General features: G+C 43.6%; 2 protein-coding genes across 4 annotated transcripts; one reads left to right on the forward strand and one right to left on the reverse strand.

Annotated features, from left to right (window-relative positions):
- Positions 1–372: 372 nt before the first annotated feature.
- Positions 373–10,921, reverse strand: coq6 (coenzyme Q6 monooxygenase). The gene is made up of 12 exons (XM_021584871.3): positions 10,345–10,921; positions 9,840–9,974; positions 7,623–7,681; positions 5,828–5,954; positions 3,996–4,126; positions 3,779–3,886; positions 3,636–3,698; positions 3,432–3,539; positions 2,174–2,376; positions 1,684–1,799; positions 1,195–1,361; positions 373–509 (listed from the first exon to the last, which is right to left on the reverse strand). Exons 1-12 carry the CDS (start codon positions 10,541–10,543, stop codon positions 480–482), a joined length of 1,446 nt encoding a protein of 481 aa, XP_021440546.2. The 5' UTR covers positions 10,544–10,921; the 3' UTR covers positions 373–479.
- On the forward strand, positions 10,271–14,642 carry fam161b (FAM161 centrosomal protein B). Of its 3 annotated transcripts, none has more exons than XM_090220801.1 (9): positions 10,271–10,439; positions 11,592–11,883; positions 11,990–12,495; positions 12,619–12,956; positions 13,055–13,176; positions 13,284–13,451; positions 13,563–13,662; positions 13,792–13,964; positions 14,231–14,642. In XM_090220801.1, exons 2-9 carry the CDS (start codon positions 11,603–11,605, stop codon positions 14,301–14,303), a joined length of 1,761 nt encoding a protein of 586 aa, XP_090076927.1. In that variant the 5' UTR covers positions 10,271–10,439; positions 11,592–11,602; the 3' UTR covers positions 14,304–14,642. The 3 variants fall into 3 exon arrangements, with proteins under 3 accessions (XP_090076927.1, XP_021440545.2, XP_021440544.2); XM_021584870.3 differs by lacking the exon at positions 10,271–10,439 and adding an exon at positions 10,970–11,165; XM_021584869.3 differs by lacking the exon at positions 10,271–10,439 and adding an exon at positions 10,976–11,198.
- Positions 14,643–16,907: the final 2,265 nt, after the last annotated feature.

Raw genomic sequence — 16,907 nt, forward strand, 5'->3', positions numbered from 1 at the left:
GGATTCGAGCCAGCAACCTTTCGTTAGCCTAGTGGTTAGAGCGTTGGCCTAGCAACCCAAAGGTTACAAGATTGAATACCCCGAGCTGACAAGGTCAAAATCTGTCATTCTGCCCCTGAACAAGGCCGTTAACCCACTGGTCCTAGGCCATCATTGAAAATAAGAACTTGTTCTTAACTGACTTGCCTAGTTAAATAAAAGTAAAATCATTGTAAAAATCGAACCACTAGGCTACCTGCCGCCTCTACACTCTAACCACTAGGCTACCTGCCGCCTCTGCACTCTAACCACTAGGCTACCTGCTGCCCAGGAAATGCTTGGAAAAACCCAAAATCATCTTCACACAAAGAAAGACGCGCAGGAATAACTGTGTTCTAGTAATAACAGAGCATAAAATAACTTTATTAATTTACACTTTTACATTCCATTCAAAGTCATTGGCGTACCATCAAACTGAAACGGCAGGACCAGTGTATGTGTCACTTGCTTGCAAACGCCATGATCTGAGCCTGGAGAGAAAGAACATGAACTCACAAATCTAAACATACATTTTGTCAATTCATCCATACCTATCCACAAATACACGAATCCAACAGCCACGTATAGCACTAGCAAGTTCTACAAAAAAACTATGACTAGCATCTTTCCCATCTGTGTAAAAAGTGGCACTACAAACCTCTGTATACGAGATCTGTAAACTGAACATTTAATATGGAAAAATGTCAAGCATAACTTTGGGTCTCCAGAGAGAAATGCCTTTACAACCATTTACGGTTGCTTTGGTCTGAATCACTTAGTAGGGAATAAAGCCATTTCACATCAGCGGTCTGTAATAAAAGGGGTGTGAAAACACAAGCCAACACCACTGTAACACAGCCCCGGGGCCAGCCCTGCACCCCACCCACACACTTTCTGTAACACTACATTTGGGGCTAAACTAAGCTGCCGTAGTAGTAAGTTGACAACCATGTAAATTATAGGCAGAGCTGAAGTAAAAAGACATGTAATCAAAAAAAAGGTCAGGATCGGGTGGGGTCATGAACGAAGCCAAGGTGGGGCTTACTTCTGACATGTGGCCAAACCTTGGGAATGGAAGAAGAGATGGCTTCTACTTGAACAAGTGTTGTGGCTTCACTTTGACAAGGGACATGACATTCGAGAAAGGTGGGGTTAAAGAGGAGACGGCATACTAACTTTCATGGCTGGCAGTGTATTGGTGGCCTGCAGACCGAAGGTGCGTAAGACAACCATGGGGACAGCGTTAGTAGAGTACAGTCGTTTCATCAGGTCGATGGCAGCCATCATGGGCAGGTTGTGTCGCTGGCGCTCTGTCTCATATTCCAACAGGTGCTGCATGGCCCCTGCACAACACAACACAGGCCGAGCAAAACACCAGGGGTTAATAAATCATGGAGAAAATAGTTTCTGGACCTGTGTACATTGTTAATGTGTTTTCTGCATTGGAGCTATTCAGAACAAATACAAATATTCACATAGCAGGATTTCTATTTCTGTGAACTGTCCTTTCTGCCAAGAACTATATGAAAAAAAACATCAAATAAACTTTGGAAGAAAGACTGTTCTTTTTATAATCAAGATCAACAGCAAGCGTCCCAGCCTGGGCTGTGGAAAAGAGCTTCTGAGAAACCACTGGCTACGGCTACTGTGTTTGGAGTCACTAACCCAGATCCTTCCCGTTAAAGGCCGCCTGGCTCAGGAGCTGAGTGAGGCAGGCCACATCCCCAAAGCCCAGGTTGGCTCCCTGGCCAGCTAGAGGGTGGACGCGGTGTGCTGCATCGCTGCAAAGAAAAATAAAGACCACCGCCGTGTAAATCTAGTCACCACATCTACAGGATTGGATCAAAGCAAGCATTCCCTTCAAATAGACAGAAATAATTGGATAGAGGCATTAACTTTTAATTTTTTTTTGCAGTTGATAAGTATCATTTTTTTTTTATATGATCCTGTTATGCCTTCATAGAATAAGGGCATATGATCCGGTTATACCTTCATAGAATAAGGGCATATGATCCTGTTATACCTTCATAGAATAAGGGCATATGATCCTTACATTTACAAAATGCCAAGTCAAATATCAATAGTCACAGTTTTCTAAAGCAAACCGATGTGAAGTTCAATAATGGCGTGTCCCCAGGGGTGAGTGGGGATTTACCCGATGAGTGCCACCCGGTGCCTGATGTACTCTGACGCATGGCCCATGCCCAGGGGGAACATGACTCGACTCTTTGGGCCGATCCCGGCCACGCTGGGCGGTAGCTGGCGTGCCGAGCCTGCAGACGGCATGAGGACTGACAGGGCAGTGCGGAACAGAGAGCCAGCAGTCTCCACCAGCTCACTGTGGTTCTCATTACTCCACTGGCAGAAAGAGACGACAGACAGAGAGAGAGACAGAGAGAGAGACATAGAGACAGAGAGACAGAGAGACAGAGAGAGAGAGAGAGAGAGAGAGAGAGCGAAAGAGAGAGCGAAAGAGCGAGGTAGAAACAGCAGGTAGAGGAAGAGACAGGGGTACAGGAGAGATAGAGGGGCGTGGTAGACGGAGAGAAGAGAGAAGTTAAAGAAACAAACTAGAGCAGAAATGCAGAGTGAGTGTACTTTTCCTCACTAACAAAATGGTTTGGCAGCATTACAGGACCCTTGCTAATTAAAAGAAGAGGATGGTCAGGCCTGCTGTTGAATTAGCTTAGTTTAAAAAACATTCCATGCAGTAATGACCAACTGGCAGACCACAGATTTAATTAGCAAACCAGGCCTGAAACCAAGCATGACAACCGTGGTGACCCCATCAAGAGCGAAAGAGAGAGGTAGAAACAGCAGGTAGAGGAAGAGACAGGGGTACAGGAGAGATAGAGGGGCGTGGTAGACGGAGAGAAGAGAGAAGTTAAAGAAACAAACTAGAGCAGAAATGCAGAGTGAGTGTACTTTTCCTCACTAACAAAATGGTTTGGCAGCATTACAGGACCCTTGCTAATTAAAATAAGAGGATGGTCAGGCCTGCTGTTGAATTAGCTTAGTTTAAAAAACATTCCATGCAGTAATGACCAACTGGCAGACCACAGATTTAATTAGCAAACCAGGCCTGAAACCAAGCATGACAACCGTGGTGACCCCATCAGCAGGACCAGTAAAAATAGCAGGCTTGGGAAAGCGACTTTATGCTGGCAAAACGTTGGTATTGTCTACATGTATGATGTAGAGTAAACAGAAAACAGTGACAAGTGCACCCATTGGCATTGGCTAACCGGTTCATTGGTGCACTTGCAGCATGCTGGTAACAAGAGGATTTCCGTTCATAAAATGTACTATTCATAACGCATACAAATGTATCAGAAATCCATTTCTTTCTCTGCTGTATAAAGGCACTTGTTCCTAATCATTATCTGATTCGGTGGGGTCAGTCCGGGACTCACAAAGGCAGTGTTGATGGAGTCCACGAAGCTCTCCTCATCCAGCTGCAGTAGCTCCTCTGCATGGCGGTGGCTGGTCGACCACACCAGAGAGCTCTCTGTGTCCGACAACTACAGCCACAAGAGAGAAGGGGACGTTGGTTAAGATTAAGGGACAGAAAAAAGCAAAGAGCTCAGCTGCACTTTGAACCTATGATACAAACTTACTGGTAACATTGCTATGGGGCCTGTTGGAAGGAACCTCTGCCAGGCAACATTGTTCTCTGTTGGCTATAGAAACACATGATAACAATTAGTATGGCCTCCATGTGTCTTGATGAAATAGACAGGTTGTAAGATGTAAATCTCACCTCAGACAGATGCAGGACAGCCACAACAGCTGATTGGTCATAATTCCACTTGACCGTGGGTATCCCCGCCTCCTGCCTTACCATCGAATTTGGCCCATCTGCTCCAATCTGCAAACCAGCCAATCACAGCAGTTACATCCTAGAGCATTATGGTCAAAGGCAAAATTATGTTTTTAAACATAAAAAATAAAAGAGTCACTACTCAGGATGGACTGACCAGTAGTTTGGTTTGAAGAGTCTGTCCGTTGGCCAGGGTGACCTGAACCCAGGGGATGGCGTCAGCTACCTGGTGGGACTTGGGCCAGGTGTATTTCACCACCTTGGATTTGTACTGGACCCTCACCTGATCTGAGAGACCGAACACAGAGAAAGGAAATGGTCTAAAGCAGAGCTAAGGGGATTTTGGGTTCACCACAGAGAATCATTTTCACTAAACAAGGGGATTTTGGGTTCACCACAGAGAATCATTTTCACTAAACAAGGAAGGGGCCAGTAAGTATTTTTCATCACAATTGGTCACACTAATCAAGACTTTGCTACTTGTACACCAGCGTGTACAGGCTCTGTCGTAACTGGCCGCGACCGGGAGGTCTGTGGGGTGACGCACAATTGGCATAGCGTCGTCCGCGTTAGGGAGGGCTTGGCCGGTAGGGATATCCCTGTCTCATCGCGCACCAGCGACTCCTGTGGCGGGCCGGGCGCAGTGCGCGCCAACCAAGGTTGCCAGGTGCACGGTGTTTCCTCCGACACATTGGTGCGGCTGGCTTCCGGGTTGGATGCGCGCTGTGTTAAGAAGCAGTGCGGCTTGGTTGGGTTGTGTATCGGAGGACGCATGACTTTCAACCTTCGTCTCTCCCGAGCCCGTACGGGAGTTGTAGCGATAAGACAAGATAGTAGCTACTACCAATTGGATACCACGAAATTGGGGAAAAAAGGAGGTAAAATAAATTAAATTTAAAATAAATTTTAAAAAGACTTTGCTACTTGTTTCCTCCAAAAAGGAAAACAATAGAGTAAGGTTTGGCTGTAAGTGACTAAGGCAGTGGAAGATCTACAAAGCACCTTGTAAAACACCACTGGCTTGCCTCTCTGGCAGGGACCAGCTGCCGAAGCTCACATTGACAATCTTCTTAAATGGTCTTGGCTTGCCGCATAGCATTGATTAATAGTGTTTATCTACAAGCAGACCATTCCACACTTTCCGCTTGCTGCCAGCATGCTGGGATTACACCAAAACTACCACTTTCTTTGAATTATCGGTAGTCGGTCATCCCAAACATGAAAGTATCTGGAATTACACTTGGCGTTGCCCACTTGGAGAGGTTCCCGTCTGCAGATTGACTACTGGTTCCTGAACACGAGCGACAAATATTGGTCTGCAGTGACTGGAGAGCAGCGCTTTTCATGTACTGCCTCAGAAGCAGAGAAACATCATGGCCAAAGGGAGAAAAAATTAAGTAGAGGACCAACATGATGCCTTTAAGGAAAACCTGCTGCCTGCAACCACACATCTGTTTAGTGCAAAATGTAGAAAAGCTCACTTATAAATATGCTGTTTTACAGTCGGACGCAAGGCAGTGCTAAGGTTTCATTTCTGAACCTCCAAAAAGTCGGCCTAATTTCAACAACAATATAGCACAAAGTCAGCACTTTAGCATCCTTAATGGCGTGGGAGCACATGTCAATGTGAAATAGGTCATTGGACAACTGCACGTGCCTTTACATGGCACCCGGTCTGTGGAGTGCACTAACTGGCACACAGGAAATATGGCGCTTGATTGAAATAGCAGGAAAAACATGGATGTGTCCAAGAGCTGCACTGGTCTTTAAAAACGGAAACTGGGGAAAATACAAATAAACAAAACACAGGGACAGGATGGAACAAATGTGCTGACATAACATGAGCTGCCAGACCCAGTGCTCATTAACAGGATGTCAATGAACTCAAGATCTCTTCTAAGGAGAGTCACATCACTACTTGTGCATAGTGAGGGTTTCATGGAAAAATCAGCAATGCAACTGGACTGTGTGTGGCGCTGCTTTTCTTACCAGAGAGATTCTCCAGCTGCTTCGTCAGGGCTGCCACAATGATGTTGTTCTCCACAATGTATGCCATCTCGTCTTGCAGGTTCTCCTTATCAAATGTAATCAGGGCATCCGAGCAGGCATCCCAAACCTAAATGAGAAATCAATTATCCCTGTGGTCAACAACTCTATCCTTAAATGCATCCCCATTCCCTATATTAAGCCGGCAGCCTAATTGAACTGAACACATCCAATATGTTCAGCTGCAGCCAGAGCTTGGCAGCCACTACTTAAATGACCAAACTAAAGATCTAGAAAGGTCAACAACACCCTTCTAGATCTATGGTTGACTTAGGGAGCTTACTGATGCACGATGAAATGCCATTTGTGATGTGGATTTATGGCAATATTTTTGGCCCGACAGAACATTACCGAGCGGGTAAATATTGGTTACTGTATCCCCAAAAAGTTGAGTGTCAAAATAAAACACATAATTGAGGCACATCATTTCTGAGATGGTAAATGGAAAGACTTTTCATGTGACGCAGGGAAGTGGTTATGCTTATGTAGGACTCTCTCTCAGACCTTATCATTCAGAAGTAACACAGCTAAACTACCCCCCCCCCCCCCCAACATGCCATAAAGTAGTGGGTTTTACCCTACAAAAAAAAAACACTAATGGTGGTGGGTTTCCAACTTGTGACAAGTGGTTGGCTGCTTGAAAGATTTAATGAAACCAAACTGCAAATTCCAAGGAGTTTTTTATGTTGGAGAAAAACATACTTCTGTTGATAAGGAATGTGTTGCTATGTACTTATTGTCCTCTTTGCTAGGAGTAATCCCCAAATGGGAGCTTTAAAACCTGCTTTTCTTTCCACCTTAACACCCAGACAGGAGAGAGACCATTGGAAATGGCCTACTAATATTCAGGTTATTTTTCCTTCTTCAGCCAGTAGTTAACTATTTAGGATAGGGAATGAAGATTTTTTGGGGGGGTTAACCTCAACGCGCTGCTCCTCTATCCTTGTAATATGCATCTGCAAACAAACAAGCAAAAAAAGAAGCAGAGCAGTAAAGGAATTATGGAAGAGGTATATCACCATAATCACCATATTACATTTTATGATGACATCCTTGGCCATGAGAGAAACCCTGTGTTTTTTTCTTTGGTATAAAGTGACCACATCTTACAGAAGGGACTCAGCCTGCACCCACAGCTGTAAAACACGGTCACTTTGCTACTGACATCCACACATCCTGTCATCTTCCATCTTCTGCCTCCTGCTTGTCACATTCATCTTTATAATTAGTACACACATGGGGATGAACGCCTAGTTGAAGATGCCAAATAGATGTATTTTTCCTATTAAATATGATTCTAATTAAATAAATAAATAAATAAATACTCTGCCATTGTGGCCAGAGGGAGAAAAAAAACAACATTTCACTAAGCCAGGGAGCTTTGATCATCGTTTTAAATTGACCTCCTGTCCTTTGGGGTTTGAGGCACCCTGGCATTTGCATGGCCTCTGAGGATGTATAAATTGGGCAGAGGAATGAACAAAATGCATGTTTTAAACCTCCATTGGGGTTGCTTTTTCTTTGTTAACAATTACATGCTCGAGGGAAATGGCATTGTAAAGTACATGATTGAGTAGAGGTTAAATGGCAGGGAAGATACAATTTTCCTAAAACTTTATATCCAAACAAGTTACTGATGCATGGAGAATGAGAGTAAGTATATAGCAGTATAACTAACGACCTAAAAGGGCCTCTCAATAAAAAATAACTTTAGGGCTTGGAGTTTCCAAGAACTGACCTGCATCTTCTGATAGGGCTTACATCTCATGTTCATAATGTGATCCCATGCACCAACACCTGAAAGGCACACACAACATTTTAATAGAATACAAGATCTATCAAATCTAGGGAAGTTATGTATGAGGTGTAAAAGCCCCATAATTACTTGTTAAAGGAGTTTGATTAAATGAGACAAGAACTCAAGTGGGCGAAGTCAACAAAAATATAAATGCAACATGTAAAGTCTTGGTCCCATGTTTCATCAACTGAAGTAAAATATCCCTGAAATGTTCCATATGCAGAAAAGCTTATTTCTCTCAAAAGTTGAGCACAAATTTGTCTACATCCCTGTTCATGAGTATTTCTTCTTTGCCAAGATAATCCATCCACCTGACAGGTGTGGCATATCAAGAAGCTGATTAAACAGCATGATCATTACACAGGTACATCTTGTGCTGGGGACAATAAAAGGCAACTCTAAAATGTGCAGTTGTGTCACTGAACACAATGCCACAGACATCTCAAGTTGAGGGAGCTTTTCGATTGGCATGCTGACTGCAGGAACGTCCACCAGCGCTGTTGCCAGAGAATTGAATGTTCATTTCTCTACCATAAGCCACCTCCAATGTCATTTTAGAATATTTGGCAGTACATCCAACCGGCCTCACAACTGCAGTTTACATGCATGGCGTTGTGTGGGCAAGCTGTTTGCTGATGTCAGCGGCGGTGGGGTTATTGTATAGGCAGGCATAAGCTACGGGCAACAAAGAGAATTGTATTTTATCGATGGCAATTTGAATGCACAGAGATACTGTGACAAGATACTGAAGCCCATTGTCGTGCCATTCTTCTGCCGCCATCCCCTCATGTTTCAGCGTGATAATGCACGGCCCCATGTTGCAAATATTTGTATACAATTCCTGGAAGCTGTAAATGTCCAGGTTCTTCCATGGCCTGCAAACTCACCAGACATATCACCCATTGTTTTGGATACTCTGGATCGATGTATACAACAGCATGTTCCAGTTCCCGCCAATAGCCAGCAACTTTGCACAGCCATTGAAGAGGAGTGGGACAACATTCCACAGGCCACAATCAACACTATGCAAAAAAAATGTGTTGCGCTGCACGAAGCGAATGGTGGTCACACCAGATACTGACTGGTTCTGATCCACGCCCCTACCTTTAAAAAAAAAGGTATCTGTGACCAACAAATCCATATACACTACATGGCCAAAAGTATGTGCACACCCCTTCAAATTAGTGGATTCTGCTATTTTAGCCACACCAGTTGCTGACAGATATATAAAATTGAGCTTCCCTGGTCAACTGTTAGTGCTGTTATTGTGAAGTGGAAACGTCTAGGATCAACAATGACTCAGCCGAGAAGTGGTAGGCCACACAAGCTCACAGAACGGGACCCACCGAGTGCTGAAGCGTGTAAAAATAAATCGGTCCTTGGTTGCAAAACTCACTACCTAGTTCCAAACTCCCAAACAGCACAAGAGCTGTTCCTCGGGAGCATCATGAAATGGGTTTCCATGGCAGAGCAGCCGCACACAAGTCTAAGATCACCGTGTCCAATGCCAAGCATTGGCTGGAGTGGTGTAAAGCTTGCCACCATTGGACTATGGAGCAGTGGAAACATGTTCTCTGGCGTGATGAATCACGCTTCAACATCTAGGAGTCCGACCGTCAATCCCAGATTTGTCAGATGCCAGGAGAACGCTACTAGCCCCAATGCATAGTGCCAACTGTAAAGTTTGATGGTGGAGGAAAAATTGTCTAGGGCCGTTTTTCATGGTTCGGACTAGGCTCTTTAGTTCCAGTGAAGGGAAATCTTAATGCAACAGCATTCAAATACATTCTAGACAATTCTGTGCTTCCAACTTTGTGGAAGGCCCTTTCCTGTTTCAGCATGATAATGCCCCCGTGCACAAAGCGAGGTCCATACATAAATGGTTTGTCGAGATCGGTGTGGAAGAACTTGACTGGCCTGCAGATAACCCTGACAAATAATAGACAACAACTACCAAACAATCTACACACAACTCTTCACCCCTACTGTACTTTATGAAGCTCATACTATTGCAGCCATGTGTATCTGTTTGCAGAGAGGTTCCCTACATTTTTATGATGCTATTGGCTGCCAATGGAAAACAGAGATTCTAATGCCATTAGAGAGATTACTTTCTCGGGGAACATGATAATAGTGTTTCGTAATACGGGTGTGTACCACTGAGGAGGGTGGCAGAGCCCGGGCTGATGGAGCTGACTCTTGTACTGTAGGCGTCTGGGACCTTGTCCATCACTTTCTTGTTGCCTGCCTCAAGCAAAAGAATCTTCTTCCCCTCCAAGTTTGGATCCAAGCCTGTCAACAATAACGAGGATGCATGAAATTGATTGATGCTCTGTCCAAAATGATAAACAGACAGATTAAAAGTTGTGGTGGGAGTAGCATTGATATAGCCTATATTTTGGCATCACTAGTGGTGCCATGAGAACAAGAACTTAAAGTTCCTCTGCATGTTTGTCTTAATTATACCTTACTTGTTTAGCAACACAGAACTAAGGCAAATGCTGTATGGTGTAAATCAGCAGCAAAGCCACAACTGCAACTTAGTGTGAGGATGAAGTCTGAGAATTTGCATCCAGCAGCGGAATGACGGCTCCTCCTCCTTTAGATGGGGGCAAATAGGGGCAGTTTGACTGAGCAGCATCAGGAGATCACCTCGACTCACCTAAAGAACAAGCCATAGCGGTCCCAACCATCCCTCCTCCAGATATAATGACATCATAGAGCTCATTTTCATGTTCCCCGTGTTCTGCTGTGCACGTGAGTCCTCTGCAAATTATTCTTGTTTCTGAAAAACGGTTCAGAGCAACACACCGCCGCCCGATTCCATTGAAAGACAGTGCCGTTTTAGTGAGACTATGCATCTTTAAAACAACGCAACGACGTGGTACTCGTCTAACCCTTAAAATAACTCCAACTGTATTGTTTAGAATCAGAACGAAATGTTTCCCCTTGAATATGTCCTACTAATCGCAGCTGTGTCCATTCTATAATGCAGCCATGTTGTATATTTTGACATACGTAAGAGGCAAGAACTTCCTGTAGTGGTCAACCAATCAGAAAAAGGAACCGCACTAGTTTCACTTCACAAGTTGTCCGCACTTTGGTGCTATTGATATTTAAACATAATTCCGTTTTATTCAGGAGGACAATGTAGAAGGAATAGTTAAGGCGCTTCTTGAATAAAAAAAATGTGTTACAAATGTGTCAACATGATAGTGCCCAATCGAGATGACTGAGGTATAGATCGAGATACAGCAAGCGTTTACTTCAGCCAATCAAACATTAGAATGTTCCAGGGGGTGGAGTCAAATATCTTAGCTTTGACAACAAGTAGCGAAACATCATCCAGTGATTCGAAGTTATTACTTTGTAACAGTCAATATATGATGTCGATACATGACAGTCTTTGTTGTGAAGCAGAGAAGCAAGAAGAGATGGACAACAATGGACAATAATTATAATAATAATAATCCACTGGAATAAGTATGATGTAGTTCTAAAGTGCACGAGCATCAGGTTATATTTTCTATTTTACAATATTCCAAAATTGTCATCTCAATATGTATTGTAGTTATGCATTGTGTAACAATATACATGTTCTGCCCTAAAACAGTTTAGCATGTAGCCTACTATGTTAACGTAGACATATAATATGACTTCTCTGGCAATGTTTTGGAGAAGCAGTTTGGTTGCTAAGGCAACCCTTGCGTAGGCTCACATCATGTGCTGCTGGAGTTTTGCATAACTTTTCATTATATTAATTGTCATTAATTGGTCAAATGTGGGACACAGTTCTGTGTAAATTAAAATGTCTGATCTAAACAAGGGTTTATCTCACTGTGGGATGTGTTTTTGGAAGAGGTGTTTTTGGAATATAAAATTGTCTTCCCTTTTTCCTTCTTTCCATAGCTGTTTGGTGAATGTTGGGTTCAGGAGGAAACACTGCTGCTAGGATGCAAGAGCAGAGGAACATGGCTGACCTGCAGGCTTTCCTGGAGGATGGCCTGAGTTCAGAGCTGCTGCTCCAGCACCAACTGCAGGAGATGAAGGAGGCCCACAAGCAGCAGCTGCAGGAGACAGAGAGGAGACAGAGAGAGGGCCTTGAGAAAAGGATCCAGCAGAACTCTATGCTGTCAGCAGACTTTGACAGAAAGTCTAGTGCTGACAGACAACTGGACAAGTTTTTCAGCTCTCAGGCCAGGTATGTCAAGTCACCCAATGATGCAAATAGGTTATCACAATATATTTGTTTTGTAAGTCTCAAATATCCTATTGTTCTATGTTAAATAAAACAATCTCAAATGTAGGGGACCGAGGAAATCCAGTTCCATGTCTGAACTGATGTCAGGTAGGAGGTCTACCTCGAGGAAATCTCCGCTCAGACAGTCAGGGAGGTTTTTCACATCCTCTGCAGCCTGGGCTTCTGCCACAACTGTTTCACACAGAGGACCACAACATCTTCAGCACCAAGGCCCAACAGAAACAGAGCAGCTCCAACTAAGCAAAGAGGAGAAAGAGGAGGCGGAATGTCAGAGGAAGTTTCGTGCTGTTCCTGTGCCTGGCCATGTGTTTTTGCCCCTCTATGATGAGATGACGCAGGTGCGGCAGAAAGAGAGGAGGGAAGGCCATGAACAGAGGAGGGACTTCCTGCTCTCCATGCAGAAGCCCTTCAGCTTCCTGGAGAGAGATGAGAAGAAGAGAGAGAAGCTGATGCAAATGATAAGCACGGTGGCACAGTCTCAAAAAGCCACCAATGTCAGGAAACCAATACCGAAAGCAATCAAAGACCATACTGTCTCTGAGCATTTAAAAGGTGTGTTGCCTAAATAATTTATCTCCAAAGATCTTGCTTAGGTGCAGTAAATTGTATTATAAAAGTATTATAATCCTCCCTAAATGTTATTTTTTTTCTCATTAAATTCTGTATGCTCTGTAGAGGAGGAGCTGCGCAGGAAGGTACGCATCCAGCTGAGGGCCCAGGAGACTTTGAGGAAGTCCACAGCACCTATAGAGAACCAAACTCATACTGAGAACCCGGAGTCTCGCACCGCTCAACGGACTAAGAAGGAGGTTCTGGCCTTCCTGGATCAGAAGCCTACCTTCCAGCCAAAGACCAACTCCCAGGTCCCTGATTTTGATAGGCTGCACAAGGCCTTTCAGAGAGAATCACTGAAGAGGGCAGAGAGGAAAAATGTTACCAAGTGTCAGCCCTTCCACCTGCGGACGTCAATTCTGCCTTCAAGACCAAGCAGAAGCAGTTCTGAAAAAGAACAGGTGAGCTTACTGTAGAACTCTGCAAATAGAACTTGAAATGAAATTTCTCTTTGTATCTTTGGAAATGTTTTGTTTCCTTGTGTTATTTTTGTCCTCAGGAACCCATAGTCAGTGCCGTTTTGAAGAGAAGCAATTCCTTTGGAGGCTTAACATCACTGTCCACAGATACGCTTCCCACCTACATCACAGATGCAGCAAGGAAACGCTGTATGGCCATTAGGTAAAGGGGAACTGTGAACTTCATTATCAAGTGTGTCTGTCTCAATAAGTAAAGATACAGGACATAGTCATACTCATCTCTGTCCTGTCCTCTCCCTGGTCCATCAGAAAGTCTGTGGAGCAGAAAGAGAGCAAGGAGCAGGAGAGTACAGAGTGGATGCGGAGACATAGGAAGAGGTCTCAGGCCATGAAGAAGACAGTGGCTGTCCGCGCCAAGGTCATGGACCCTCATAGCAGCCTGAAAGAGGTGTATCATGAGAAGCTGAAACAGCACCGGTGAGTACTGGGAAATTCCTCAGATGAAAACAGAAAAGAACAGACCTGATTAAAGAGTTGTTGATCTGTACTTAATGTCAAATTAATGTTTATGCGGCTCTGTACATGTAGGGAGGCCGACCAACAAAGGACGAGAGAGTATAAGAAGGAGCTACAGGATATAAAGGCCAGAGTAACTGTCCGTCCTTACCTGTTTGAACAGGTGTCCCAGGTAAACTATGGGCTTGCATTGACCTGGAAACTCATTTTCTGGAAACGGAAGCCTTTAAGCGGTCAACTGTTGTATTATTTACTGTTGTGCACCTTGTCTATTCCCTGGCCTTTGATGGAATTGCTCTAGAAAAACGCCAAGGCTGATGCGGAGCGTATATACAGAGACAAGCTGAGGGAAGCTGGTTTGAATGAGCAGTTTGTTAAAACAAAGGGAGAAGAGTTTGGAACGGCACCCGTCTTCATATTGGATAACAATGACGATGTTGATGACCAAAGTGTTGAGAGTGACATGAAGAAAAGGTACCTACAATGACAACAAGTTTGTGTCGCAGTGTCTTCCAACTAACAATTAGTTTTAGTCATACAGTATCTAATGCCAATAGGAATACCACTGCAGCTGGAAATCCACGGACGCCATGTGTTATAGTTCTATATACAATGTTGCATTACATAATACTGTGAGACTGTTGTAAAGTCTTTAGTGAAGAGAAGACAAATACTGCAGTCAAGCAAAACTTTGATGCAGTTACAATGTAGACATTTTCTAACCGACATGTCTGATTTAGGGATGGAAACGTAGACGTCGGGGAGAAAATTGAAGAGGTAGAGGAAGAGAGCGTGAAAACCAGAGTGGAATAAATGCATTGATGAAAAAGGCATGTAATGTAACTCCATATACAGTAGCTATTCTGCTTCAAAGAGCACTATGTTCTAAAATAATTGTAGTGTAGTTTAACTATGTTGACCCAGTCTTGGACTGCCTGACATGTTTTGTCATGATTTAGGATATTTCTAAAATGGGGACATCTGGCCTCTGGAGCTGTTGTGAGAAAATGAATAAAGGTTTATGGAACTGTATATGTTTATAAGTCATTTAGAATGTTATATGTTGACATTCTGCAATGGTAGGCGATTATGGCATATTAAATGTTTGGCCGCATAATATTTCAACCTTATTAAAACTGAATATCAAAGGCTTATTTGGTTTTATGAAATTCATTTAACATGGTATTATAGCGGAGAACTACTTGGTAACCAGAAAAAAAGTGTTTGAAAAACAAAAATAGGCCTACAATGTTACGGATTCTGACCCGTCCTGGTGTAGTTAGTATATCATACCTCACTGAGAAATCAGAGGGCTGACAGTGGTCTCAGTGACATTGCAGTACAGTAGTACAGCCCATAAATATTTTGTCAATGGACAGGTCCGACAGTGGCTGGCGAAAGTATTCACCCACCTGGCATTTTTCCTATTTTTTTGCCTTTCATCCTGGGATTAAAACGTTTTTTTGGGGGGGGTGGGGGTTGTATCATTATAATTACACAACATGCCTACCACTTTGAAGATGCAAAATATTTTTTATTGTGAAACAAACAAGAAATAAGACAAACTGAAAACTTGAGCTTGCAAAACTATTCACCCCCCAAAGTCAATACTTTGTGAGCCACCTTTTTCAGAAATTACAGCTGCAATTCTCTTGGGGTATGTCTCTATACGCTTGGCACATCTAGCCACTGGGATTTTTGCCCATTCTTCAAGGCAAAACTGCTCCAGCTCTTTCAAGTTGGATGGGTTCTGCTGGTGTACAGCAATCTTTAAGTCATACCACAGATTCTCAATTGGATTGAGGTCTGGGCTTTGACTAGGCCATTCCAATACATTTAAATTTCCCCTTAATCCACTCGAGTGTTGCTTTAGCAGTATGCTTAGGGTCATTGTCCTGCTGGAAGGTGAACCTCCGTCCCAGTCTCAAATCTCTGGAAGACTGAAACAGGTTTCCCTCAAGAATTTCCCTGTATTTAGCACCATCCATCATTCCTTCAATTCTGACCAGTTTCCCAGTCCCTGCTGATGAAAAACATCCCCACAGCATGATGCTGGATGGTGTTCTCGGGGTGATGAGAGGGATTGGGTTTGCGCCAGACATAGCGTTTCTCTTGATGGCCTAAAAAATATATTTTAGCCTCATCTGACCAGAGTACCTTCTTCCATATGTTTGGGGAGTCTCCCACATGCCTTTTGACAAACACCAAACGTGTTTGCTTATTTTTTTCTTTAAGCAATGGCGTTTGTCTGGCCACTCTTCCGTAAAGCCCATCTCCGTGGAGCGTACGGCTTAAAGTGGTCTTATGGACAGATACTCCAATCTCCGCTGTGGAGCTTTGCAGCTCCTTCAGGGTTATCTTTGTTCTCTTTGTTGCCTCTCTGATTAATGCCCTCCTTGCCTGGTCTGTGAGTTTTGGTGGGCGGCCCTCTCTTGGCAGGTTTCTTGTGGTGCCATATTCTTTCCAGTTTTTAAGAATGGATTTAATGGTGCTTTGTGGGATATTCAAAGTTTCTGATATATTTTTATAACCCAACTCTGATCTGTACTTCTCCATAAGTTTGTCCCTGACCTGTTTGGAGAGCACCTTGGTCTTCGTGGTGTTGCAGACTCTGGGGCCTTTCAGAACAGGTGTGTATATATACTGAGATCATGTGACTGATCTTGTGACACTTAGATTGCATACAGGTGGACTTTATTTAACTAATTCTGTGACTTATGAAGGTAATTGAGCAATACCTTGCTGTCTACATGGAGACCAGCTCAGATGGTCATTTGGGGATTACCATCAGAGAAACATGATGTGTTTAAGTCCCCGCTCAAAATGTTTGGAAGAGTTCAGATGAAGATGAGTATGGGAGTCATTGACAGTTTATGGTCTTTCTACATTGTAGAATAATAGTGAAGACATTACAACTATGAAATAACACATATGGAATCATGTAGTAACCAAAATAGTGTTAAACATATCAAAGTACCCAACCTTCGCCTTGATGACAGCTTTGCACACTCTTGGCATTCAGTCAACTAGCTTCATGAGGAATGCTTTTTCAACAGTCTTGAAGGAGTTCCCACATATGCTGAGCTCTTGTTGGCTGCTTTTCCTTCACTCTGCGGTCCAACTCATCCCAAACCATCTCAATTGGGTTGAGGTCTGGTGATTGTGGAGGCCAGGTCATCTGATGCAGCACTCAAGGTGTGTTGGGTCATTGTCCTGTTGAAAAACAAATGATAGTCCCACTAAGCGCAAACCAGATGGGATGGCGTATCGCTGCAGAATGCTGTGGTAGCCATGCTGGTTAAGTGTTGAATTCTAATAAATCATAACAGTGTCACCAGCAAAGCACCATCACATCTCCCCCTCCATGCTTCATGGTGGGAACCACACATGCGGAGATCATCCGTTCGCCTACTCTGC

Source organism: Oncorhynchus mykiss, chromosome 25 (assembly GCF_057628025.1).
Source record: "Oncorhynchus mykiss isolate SJ-2025 chromosome 25, ASM5762802v1, whole genome shotgun sequence".
NCBI lineage: Eukaryota > Metazoa > Chordata > Actinopteri > Salmoniformes > Salmonidae > Oncorhynchus > Oncorhynchus mykiss.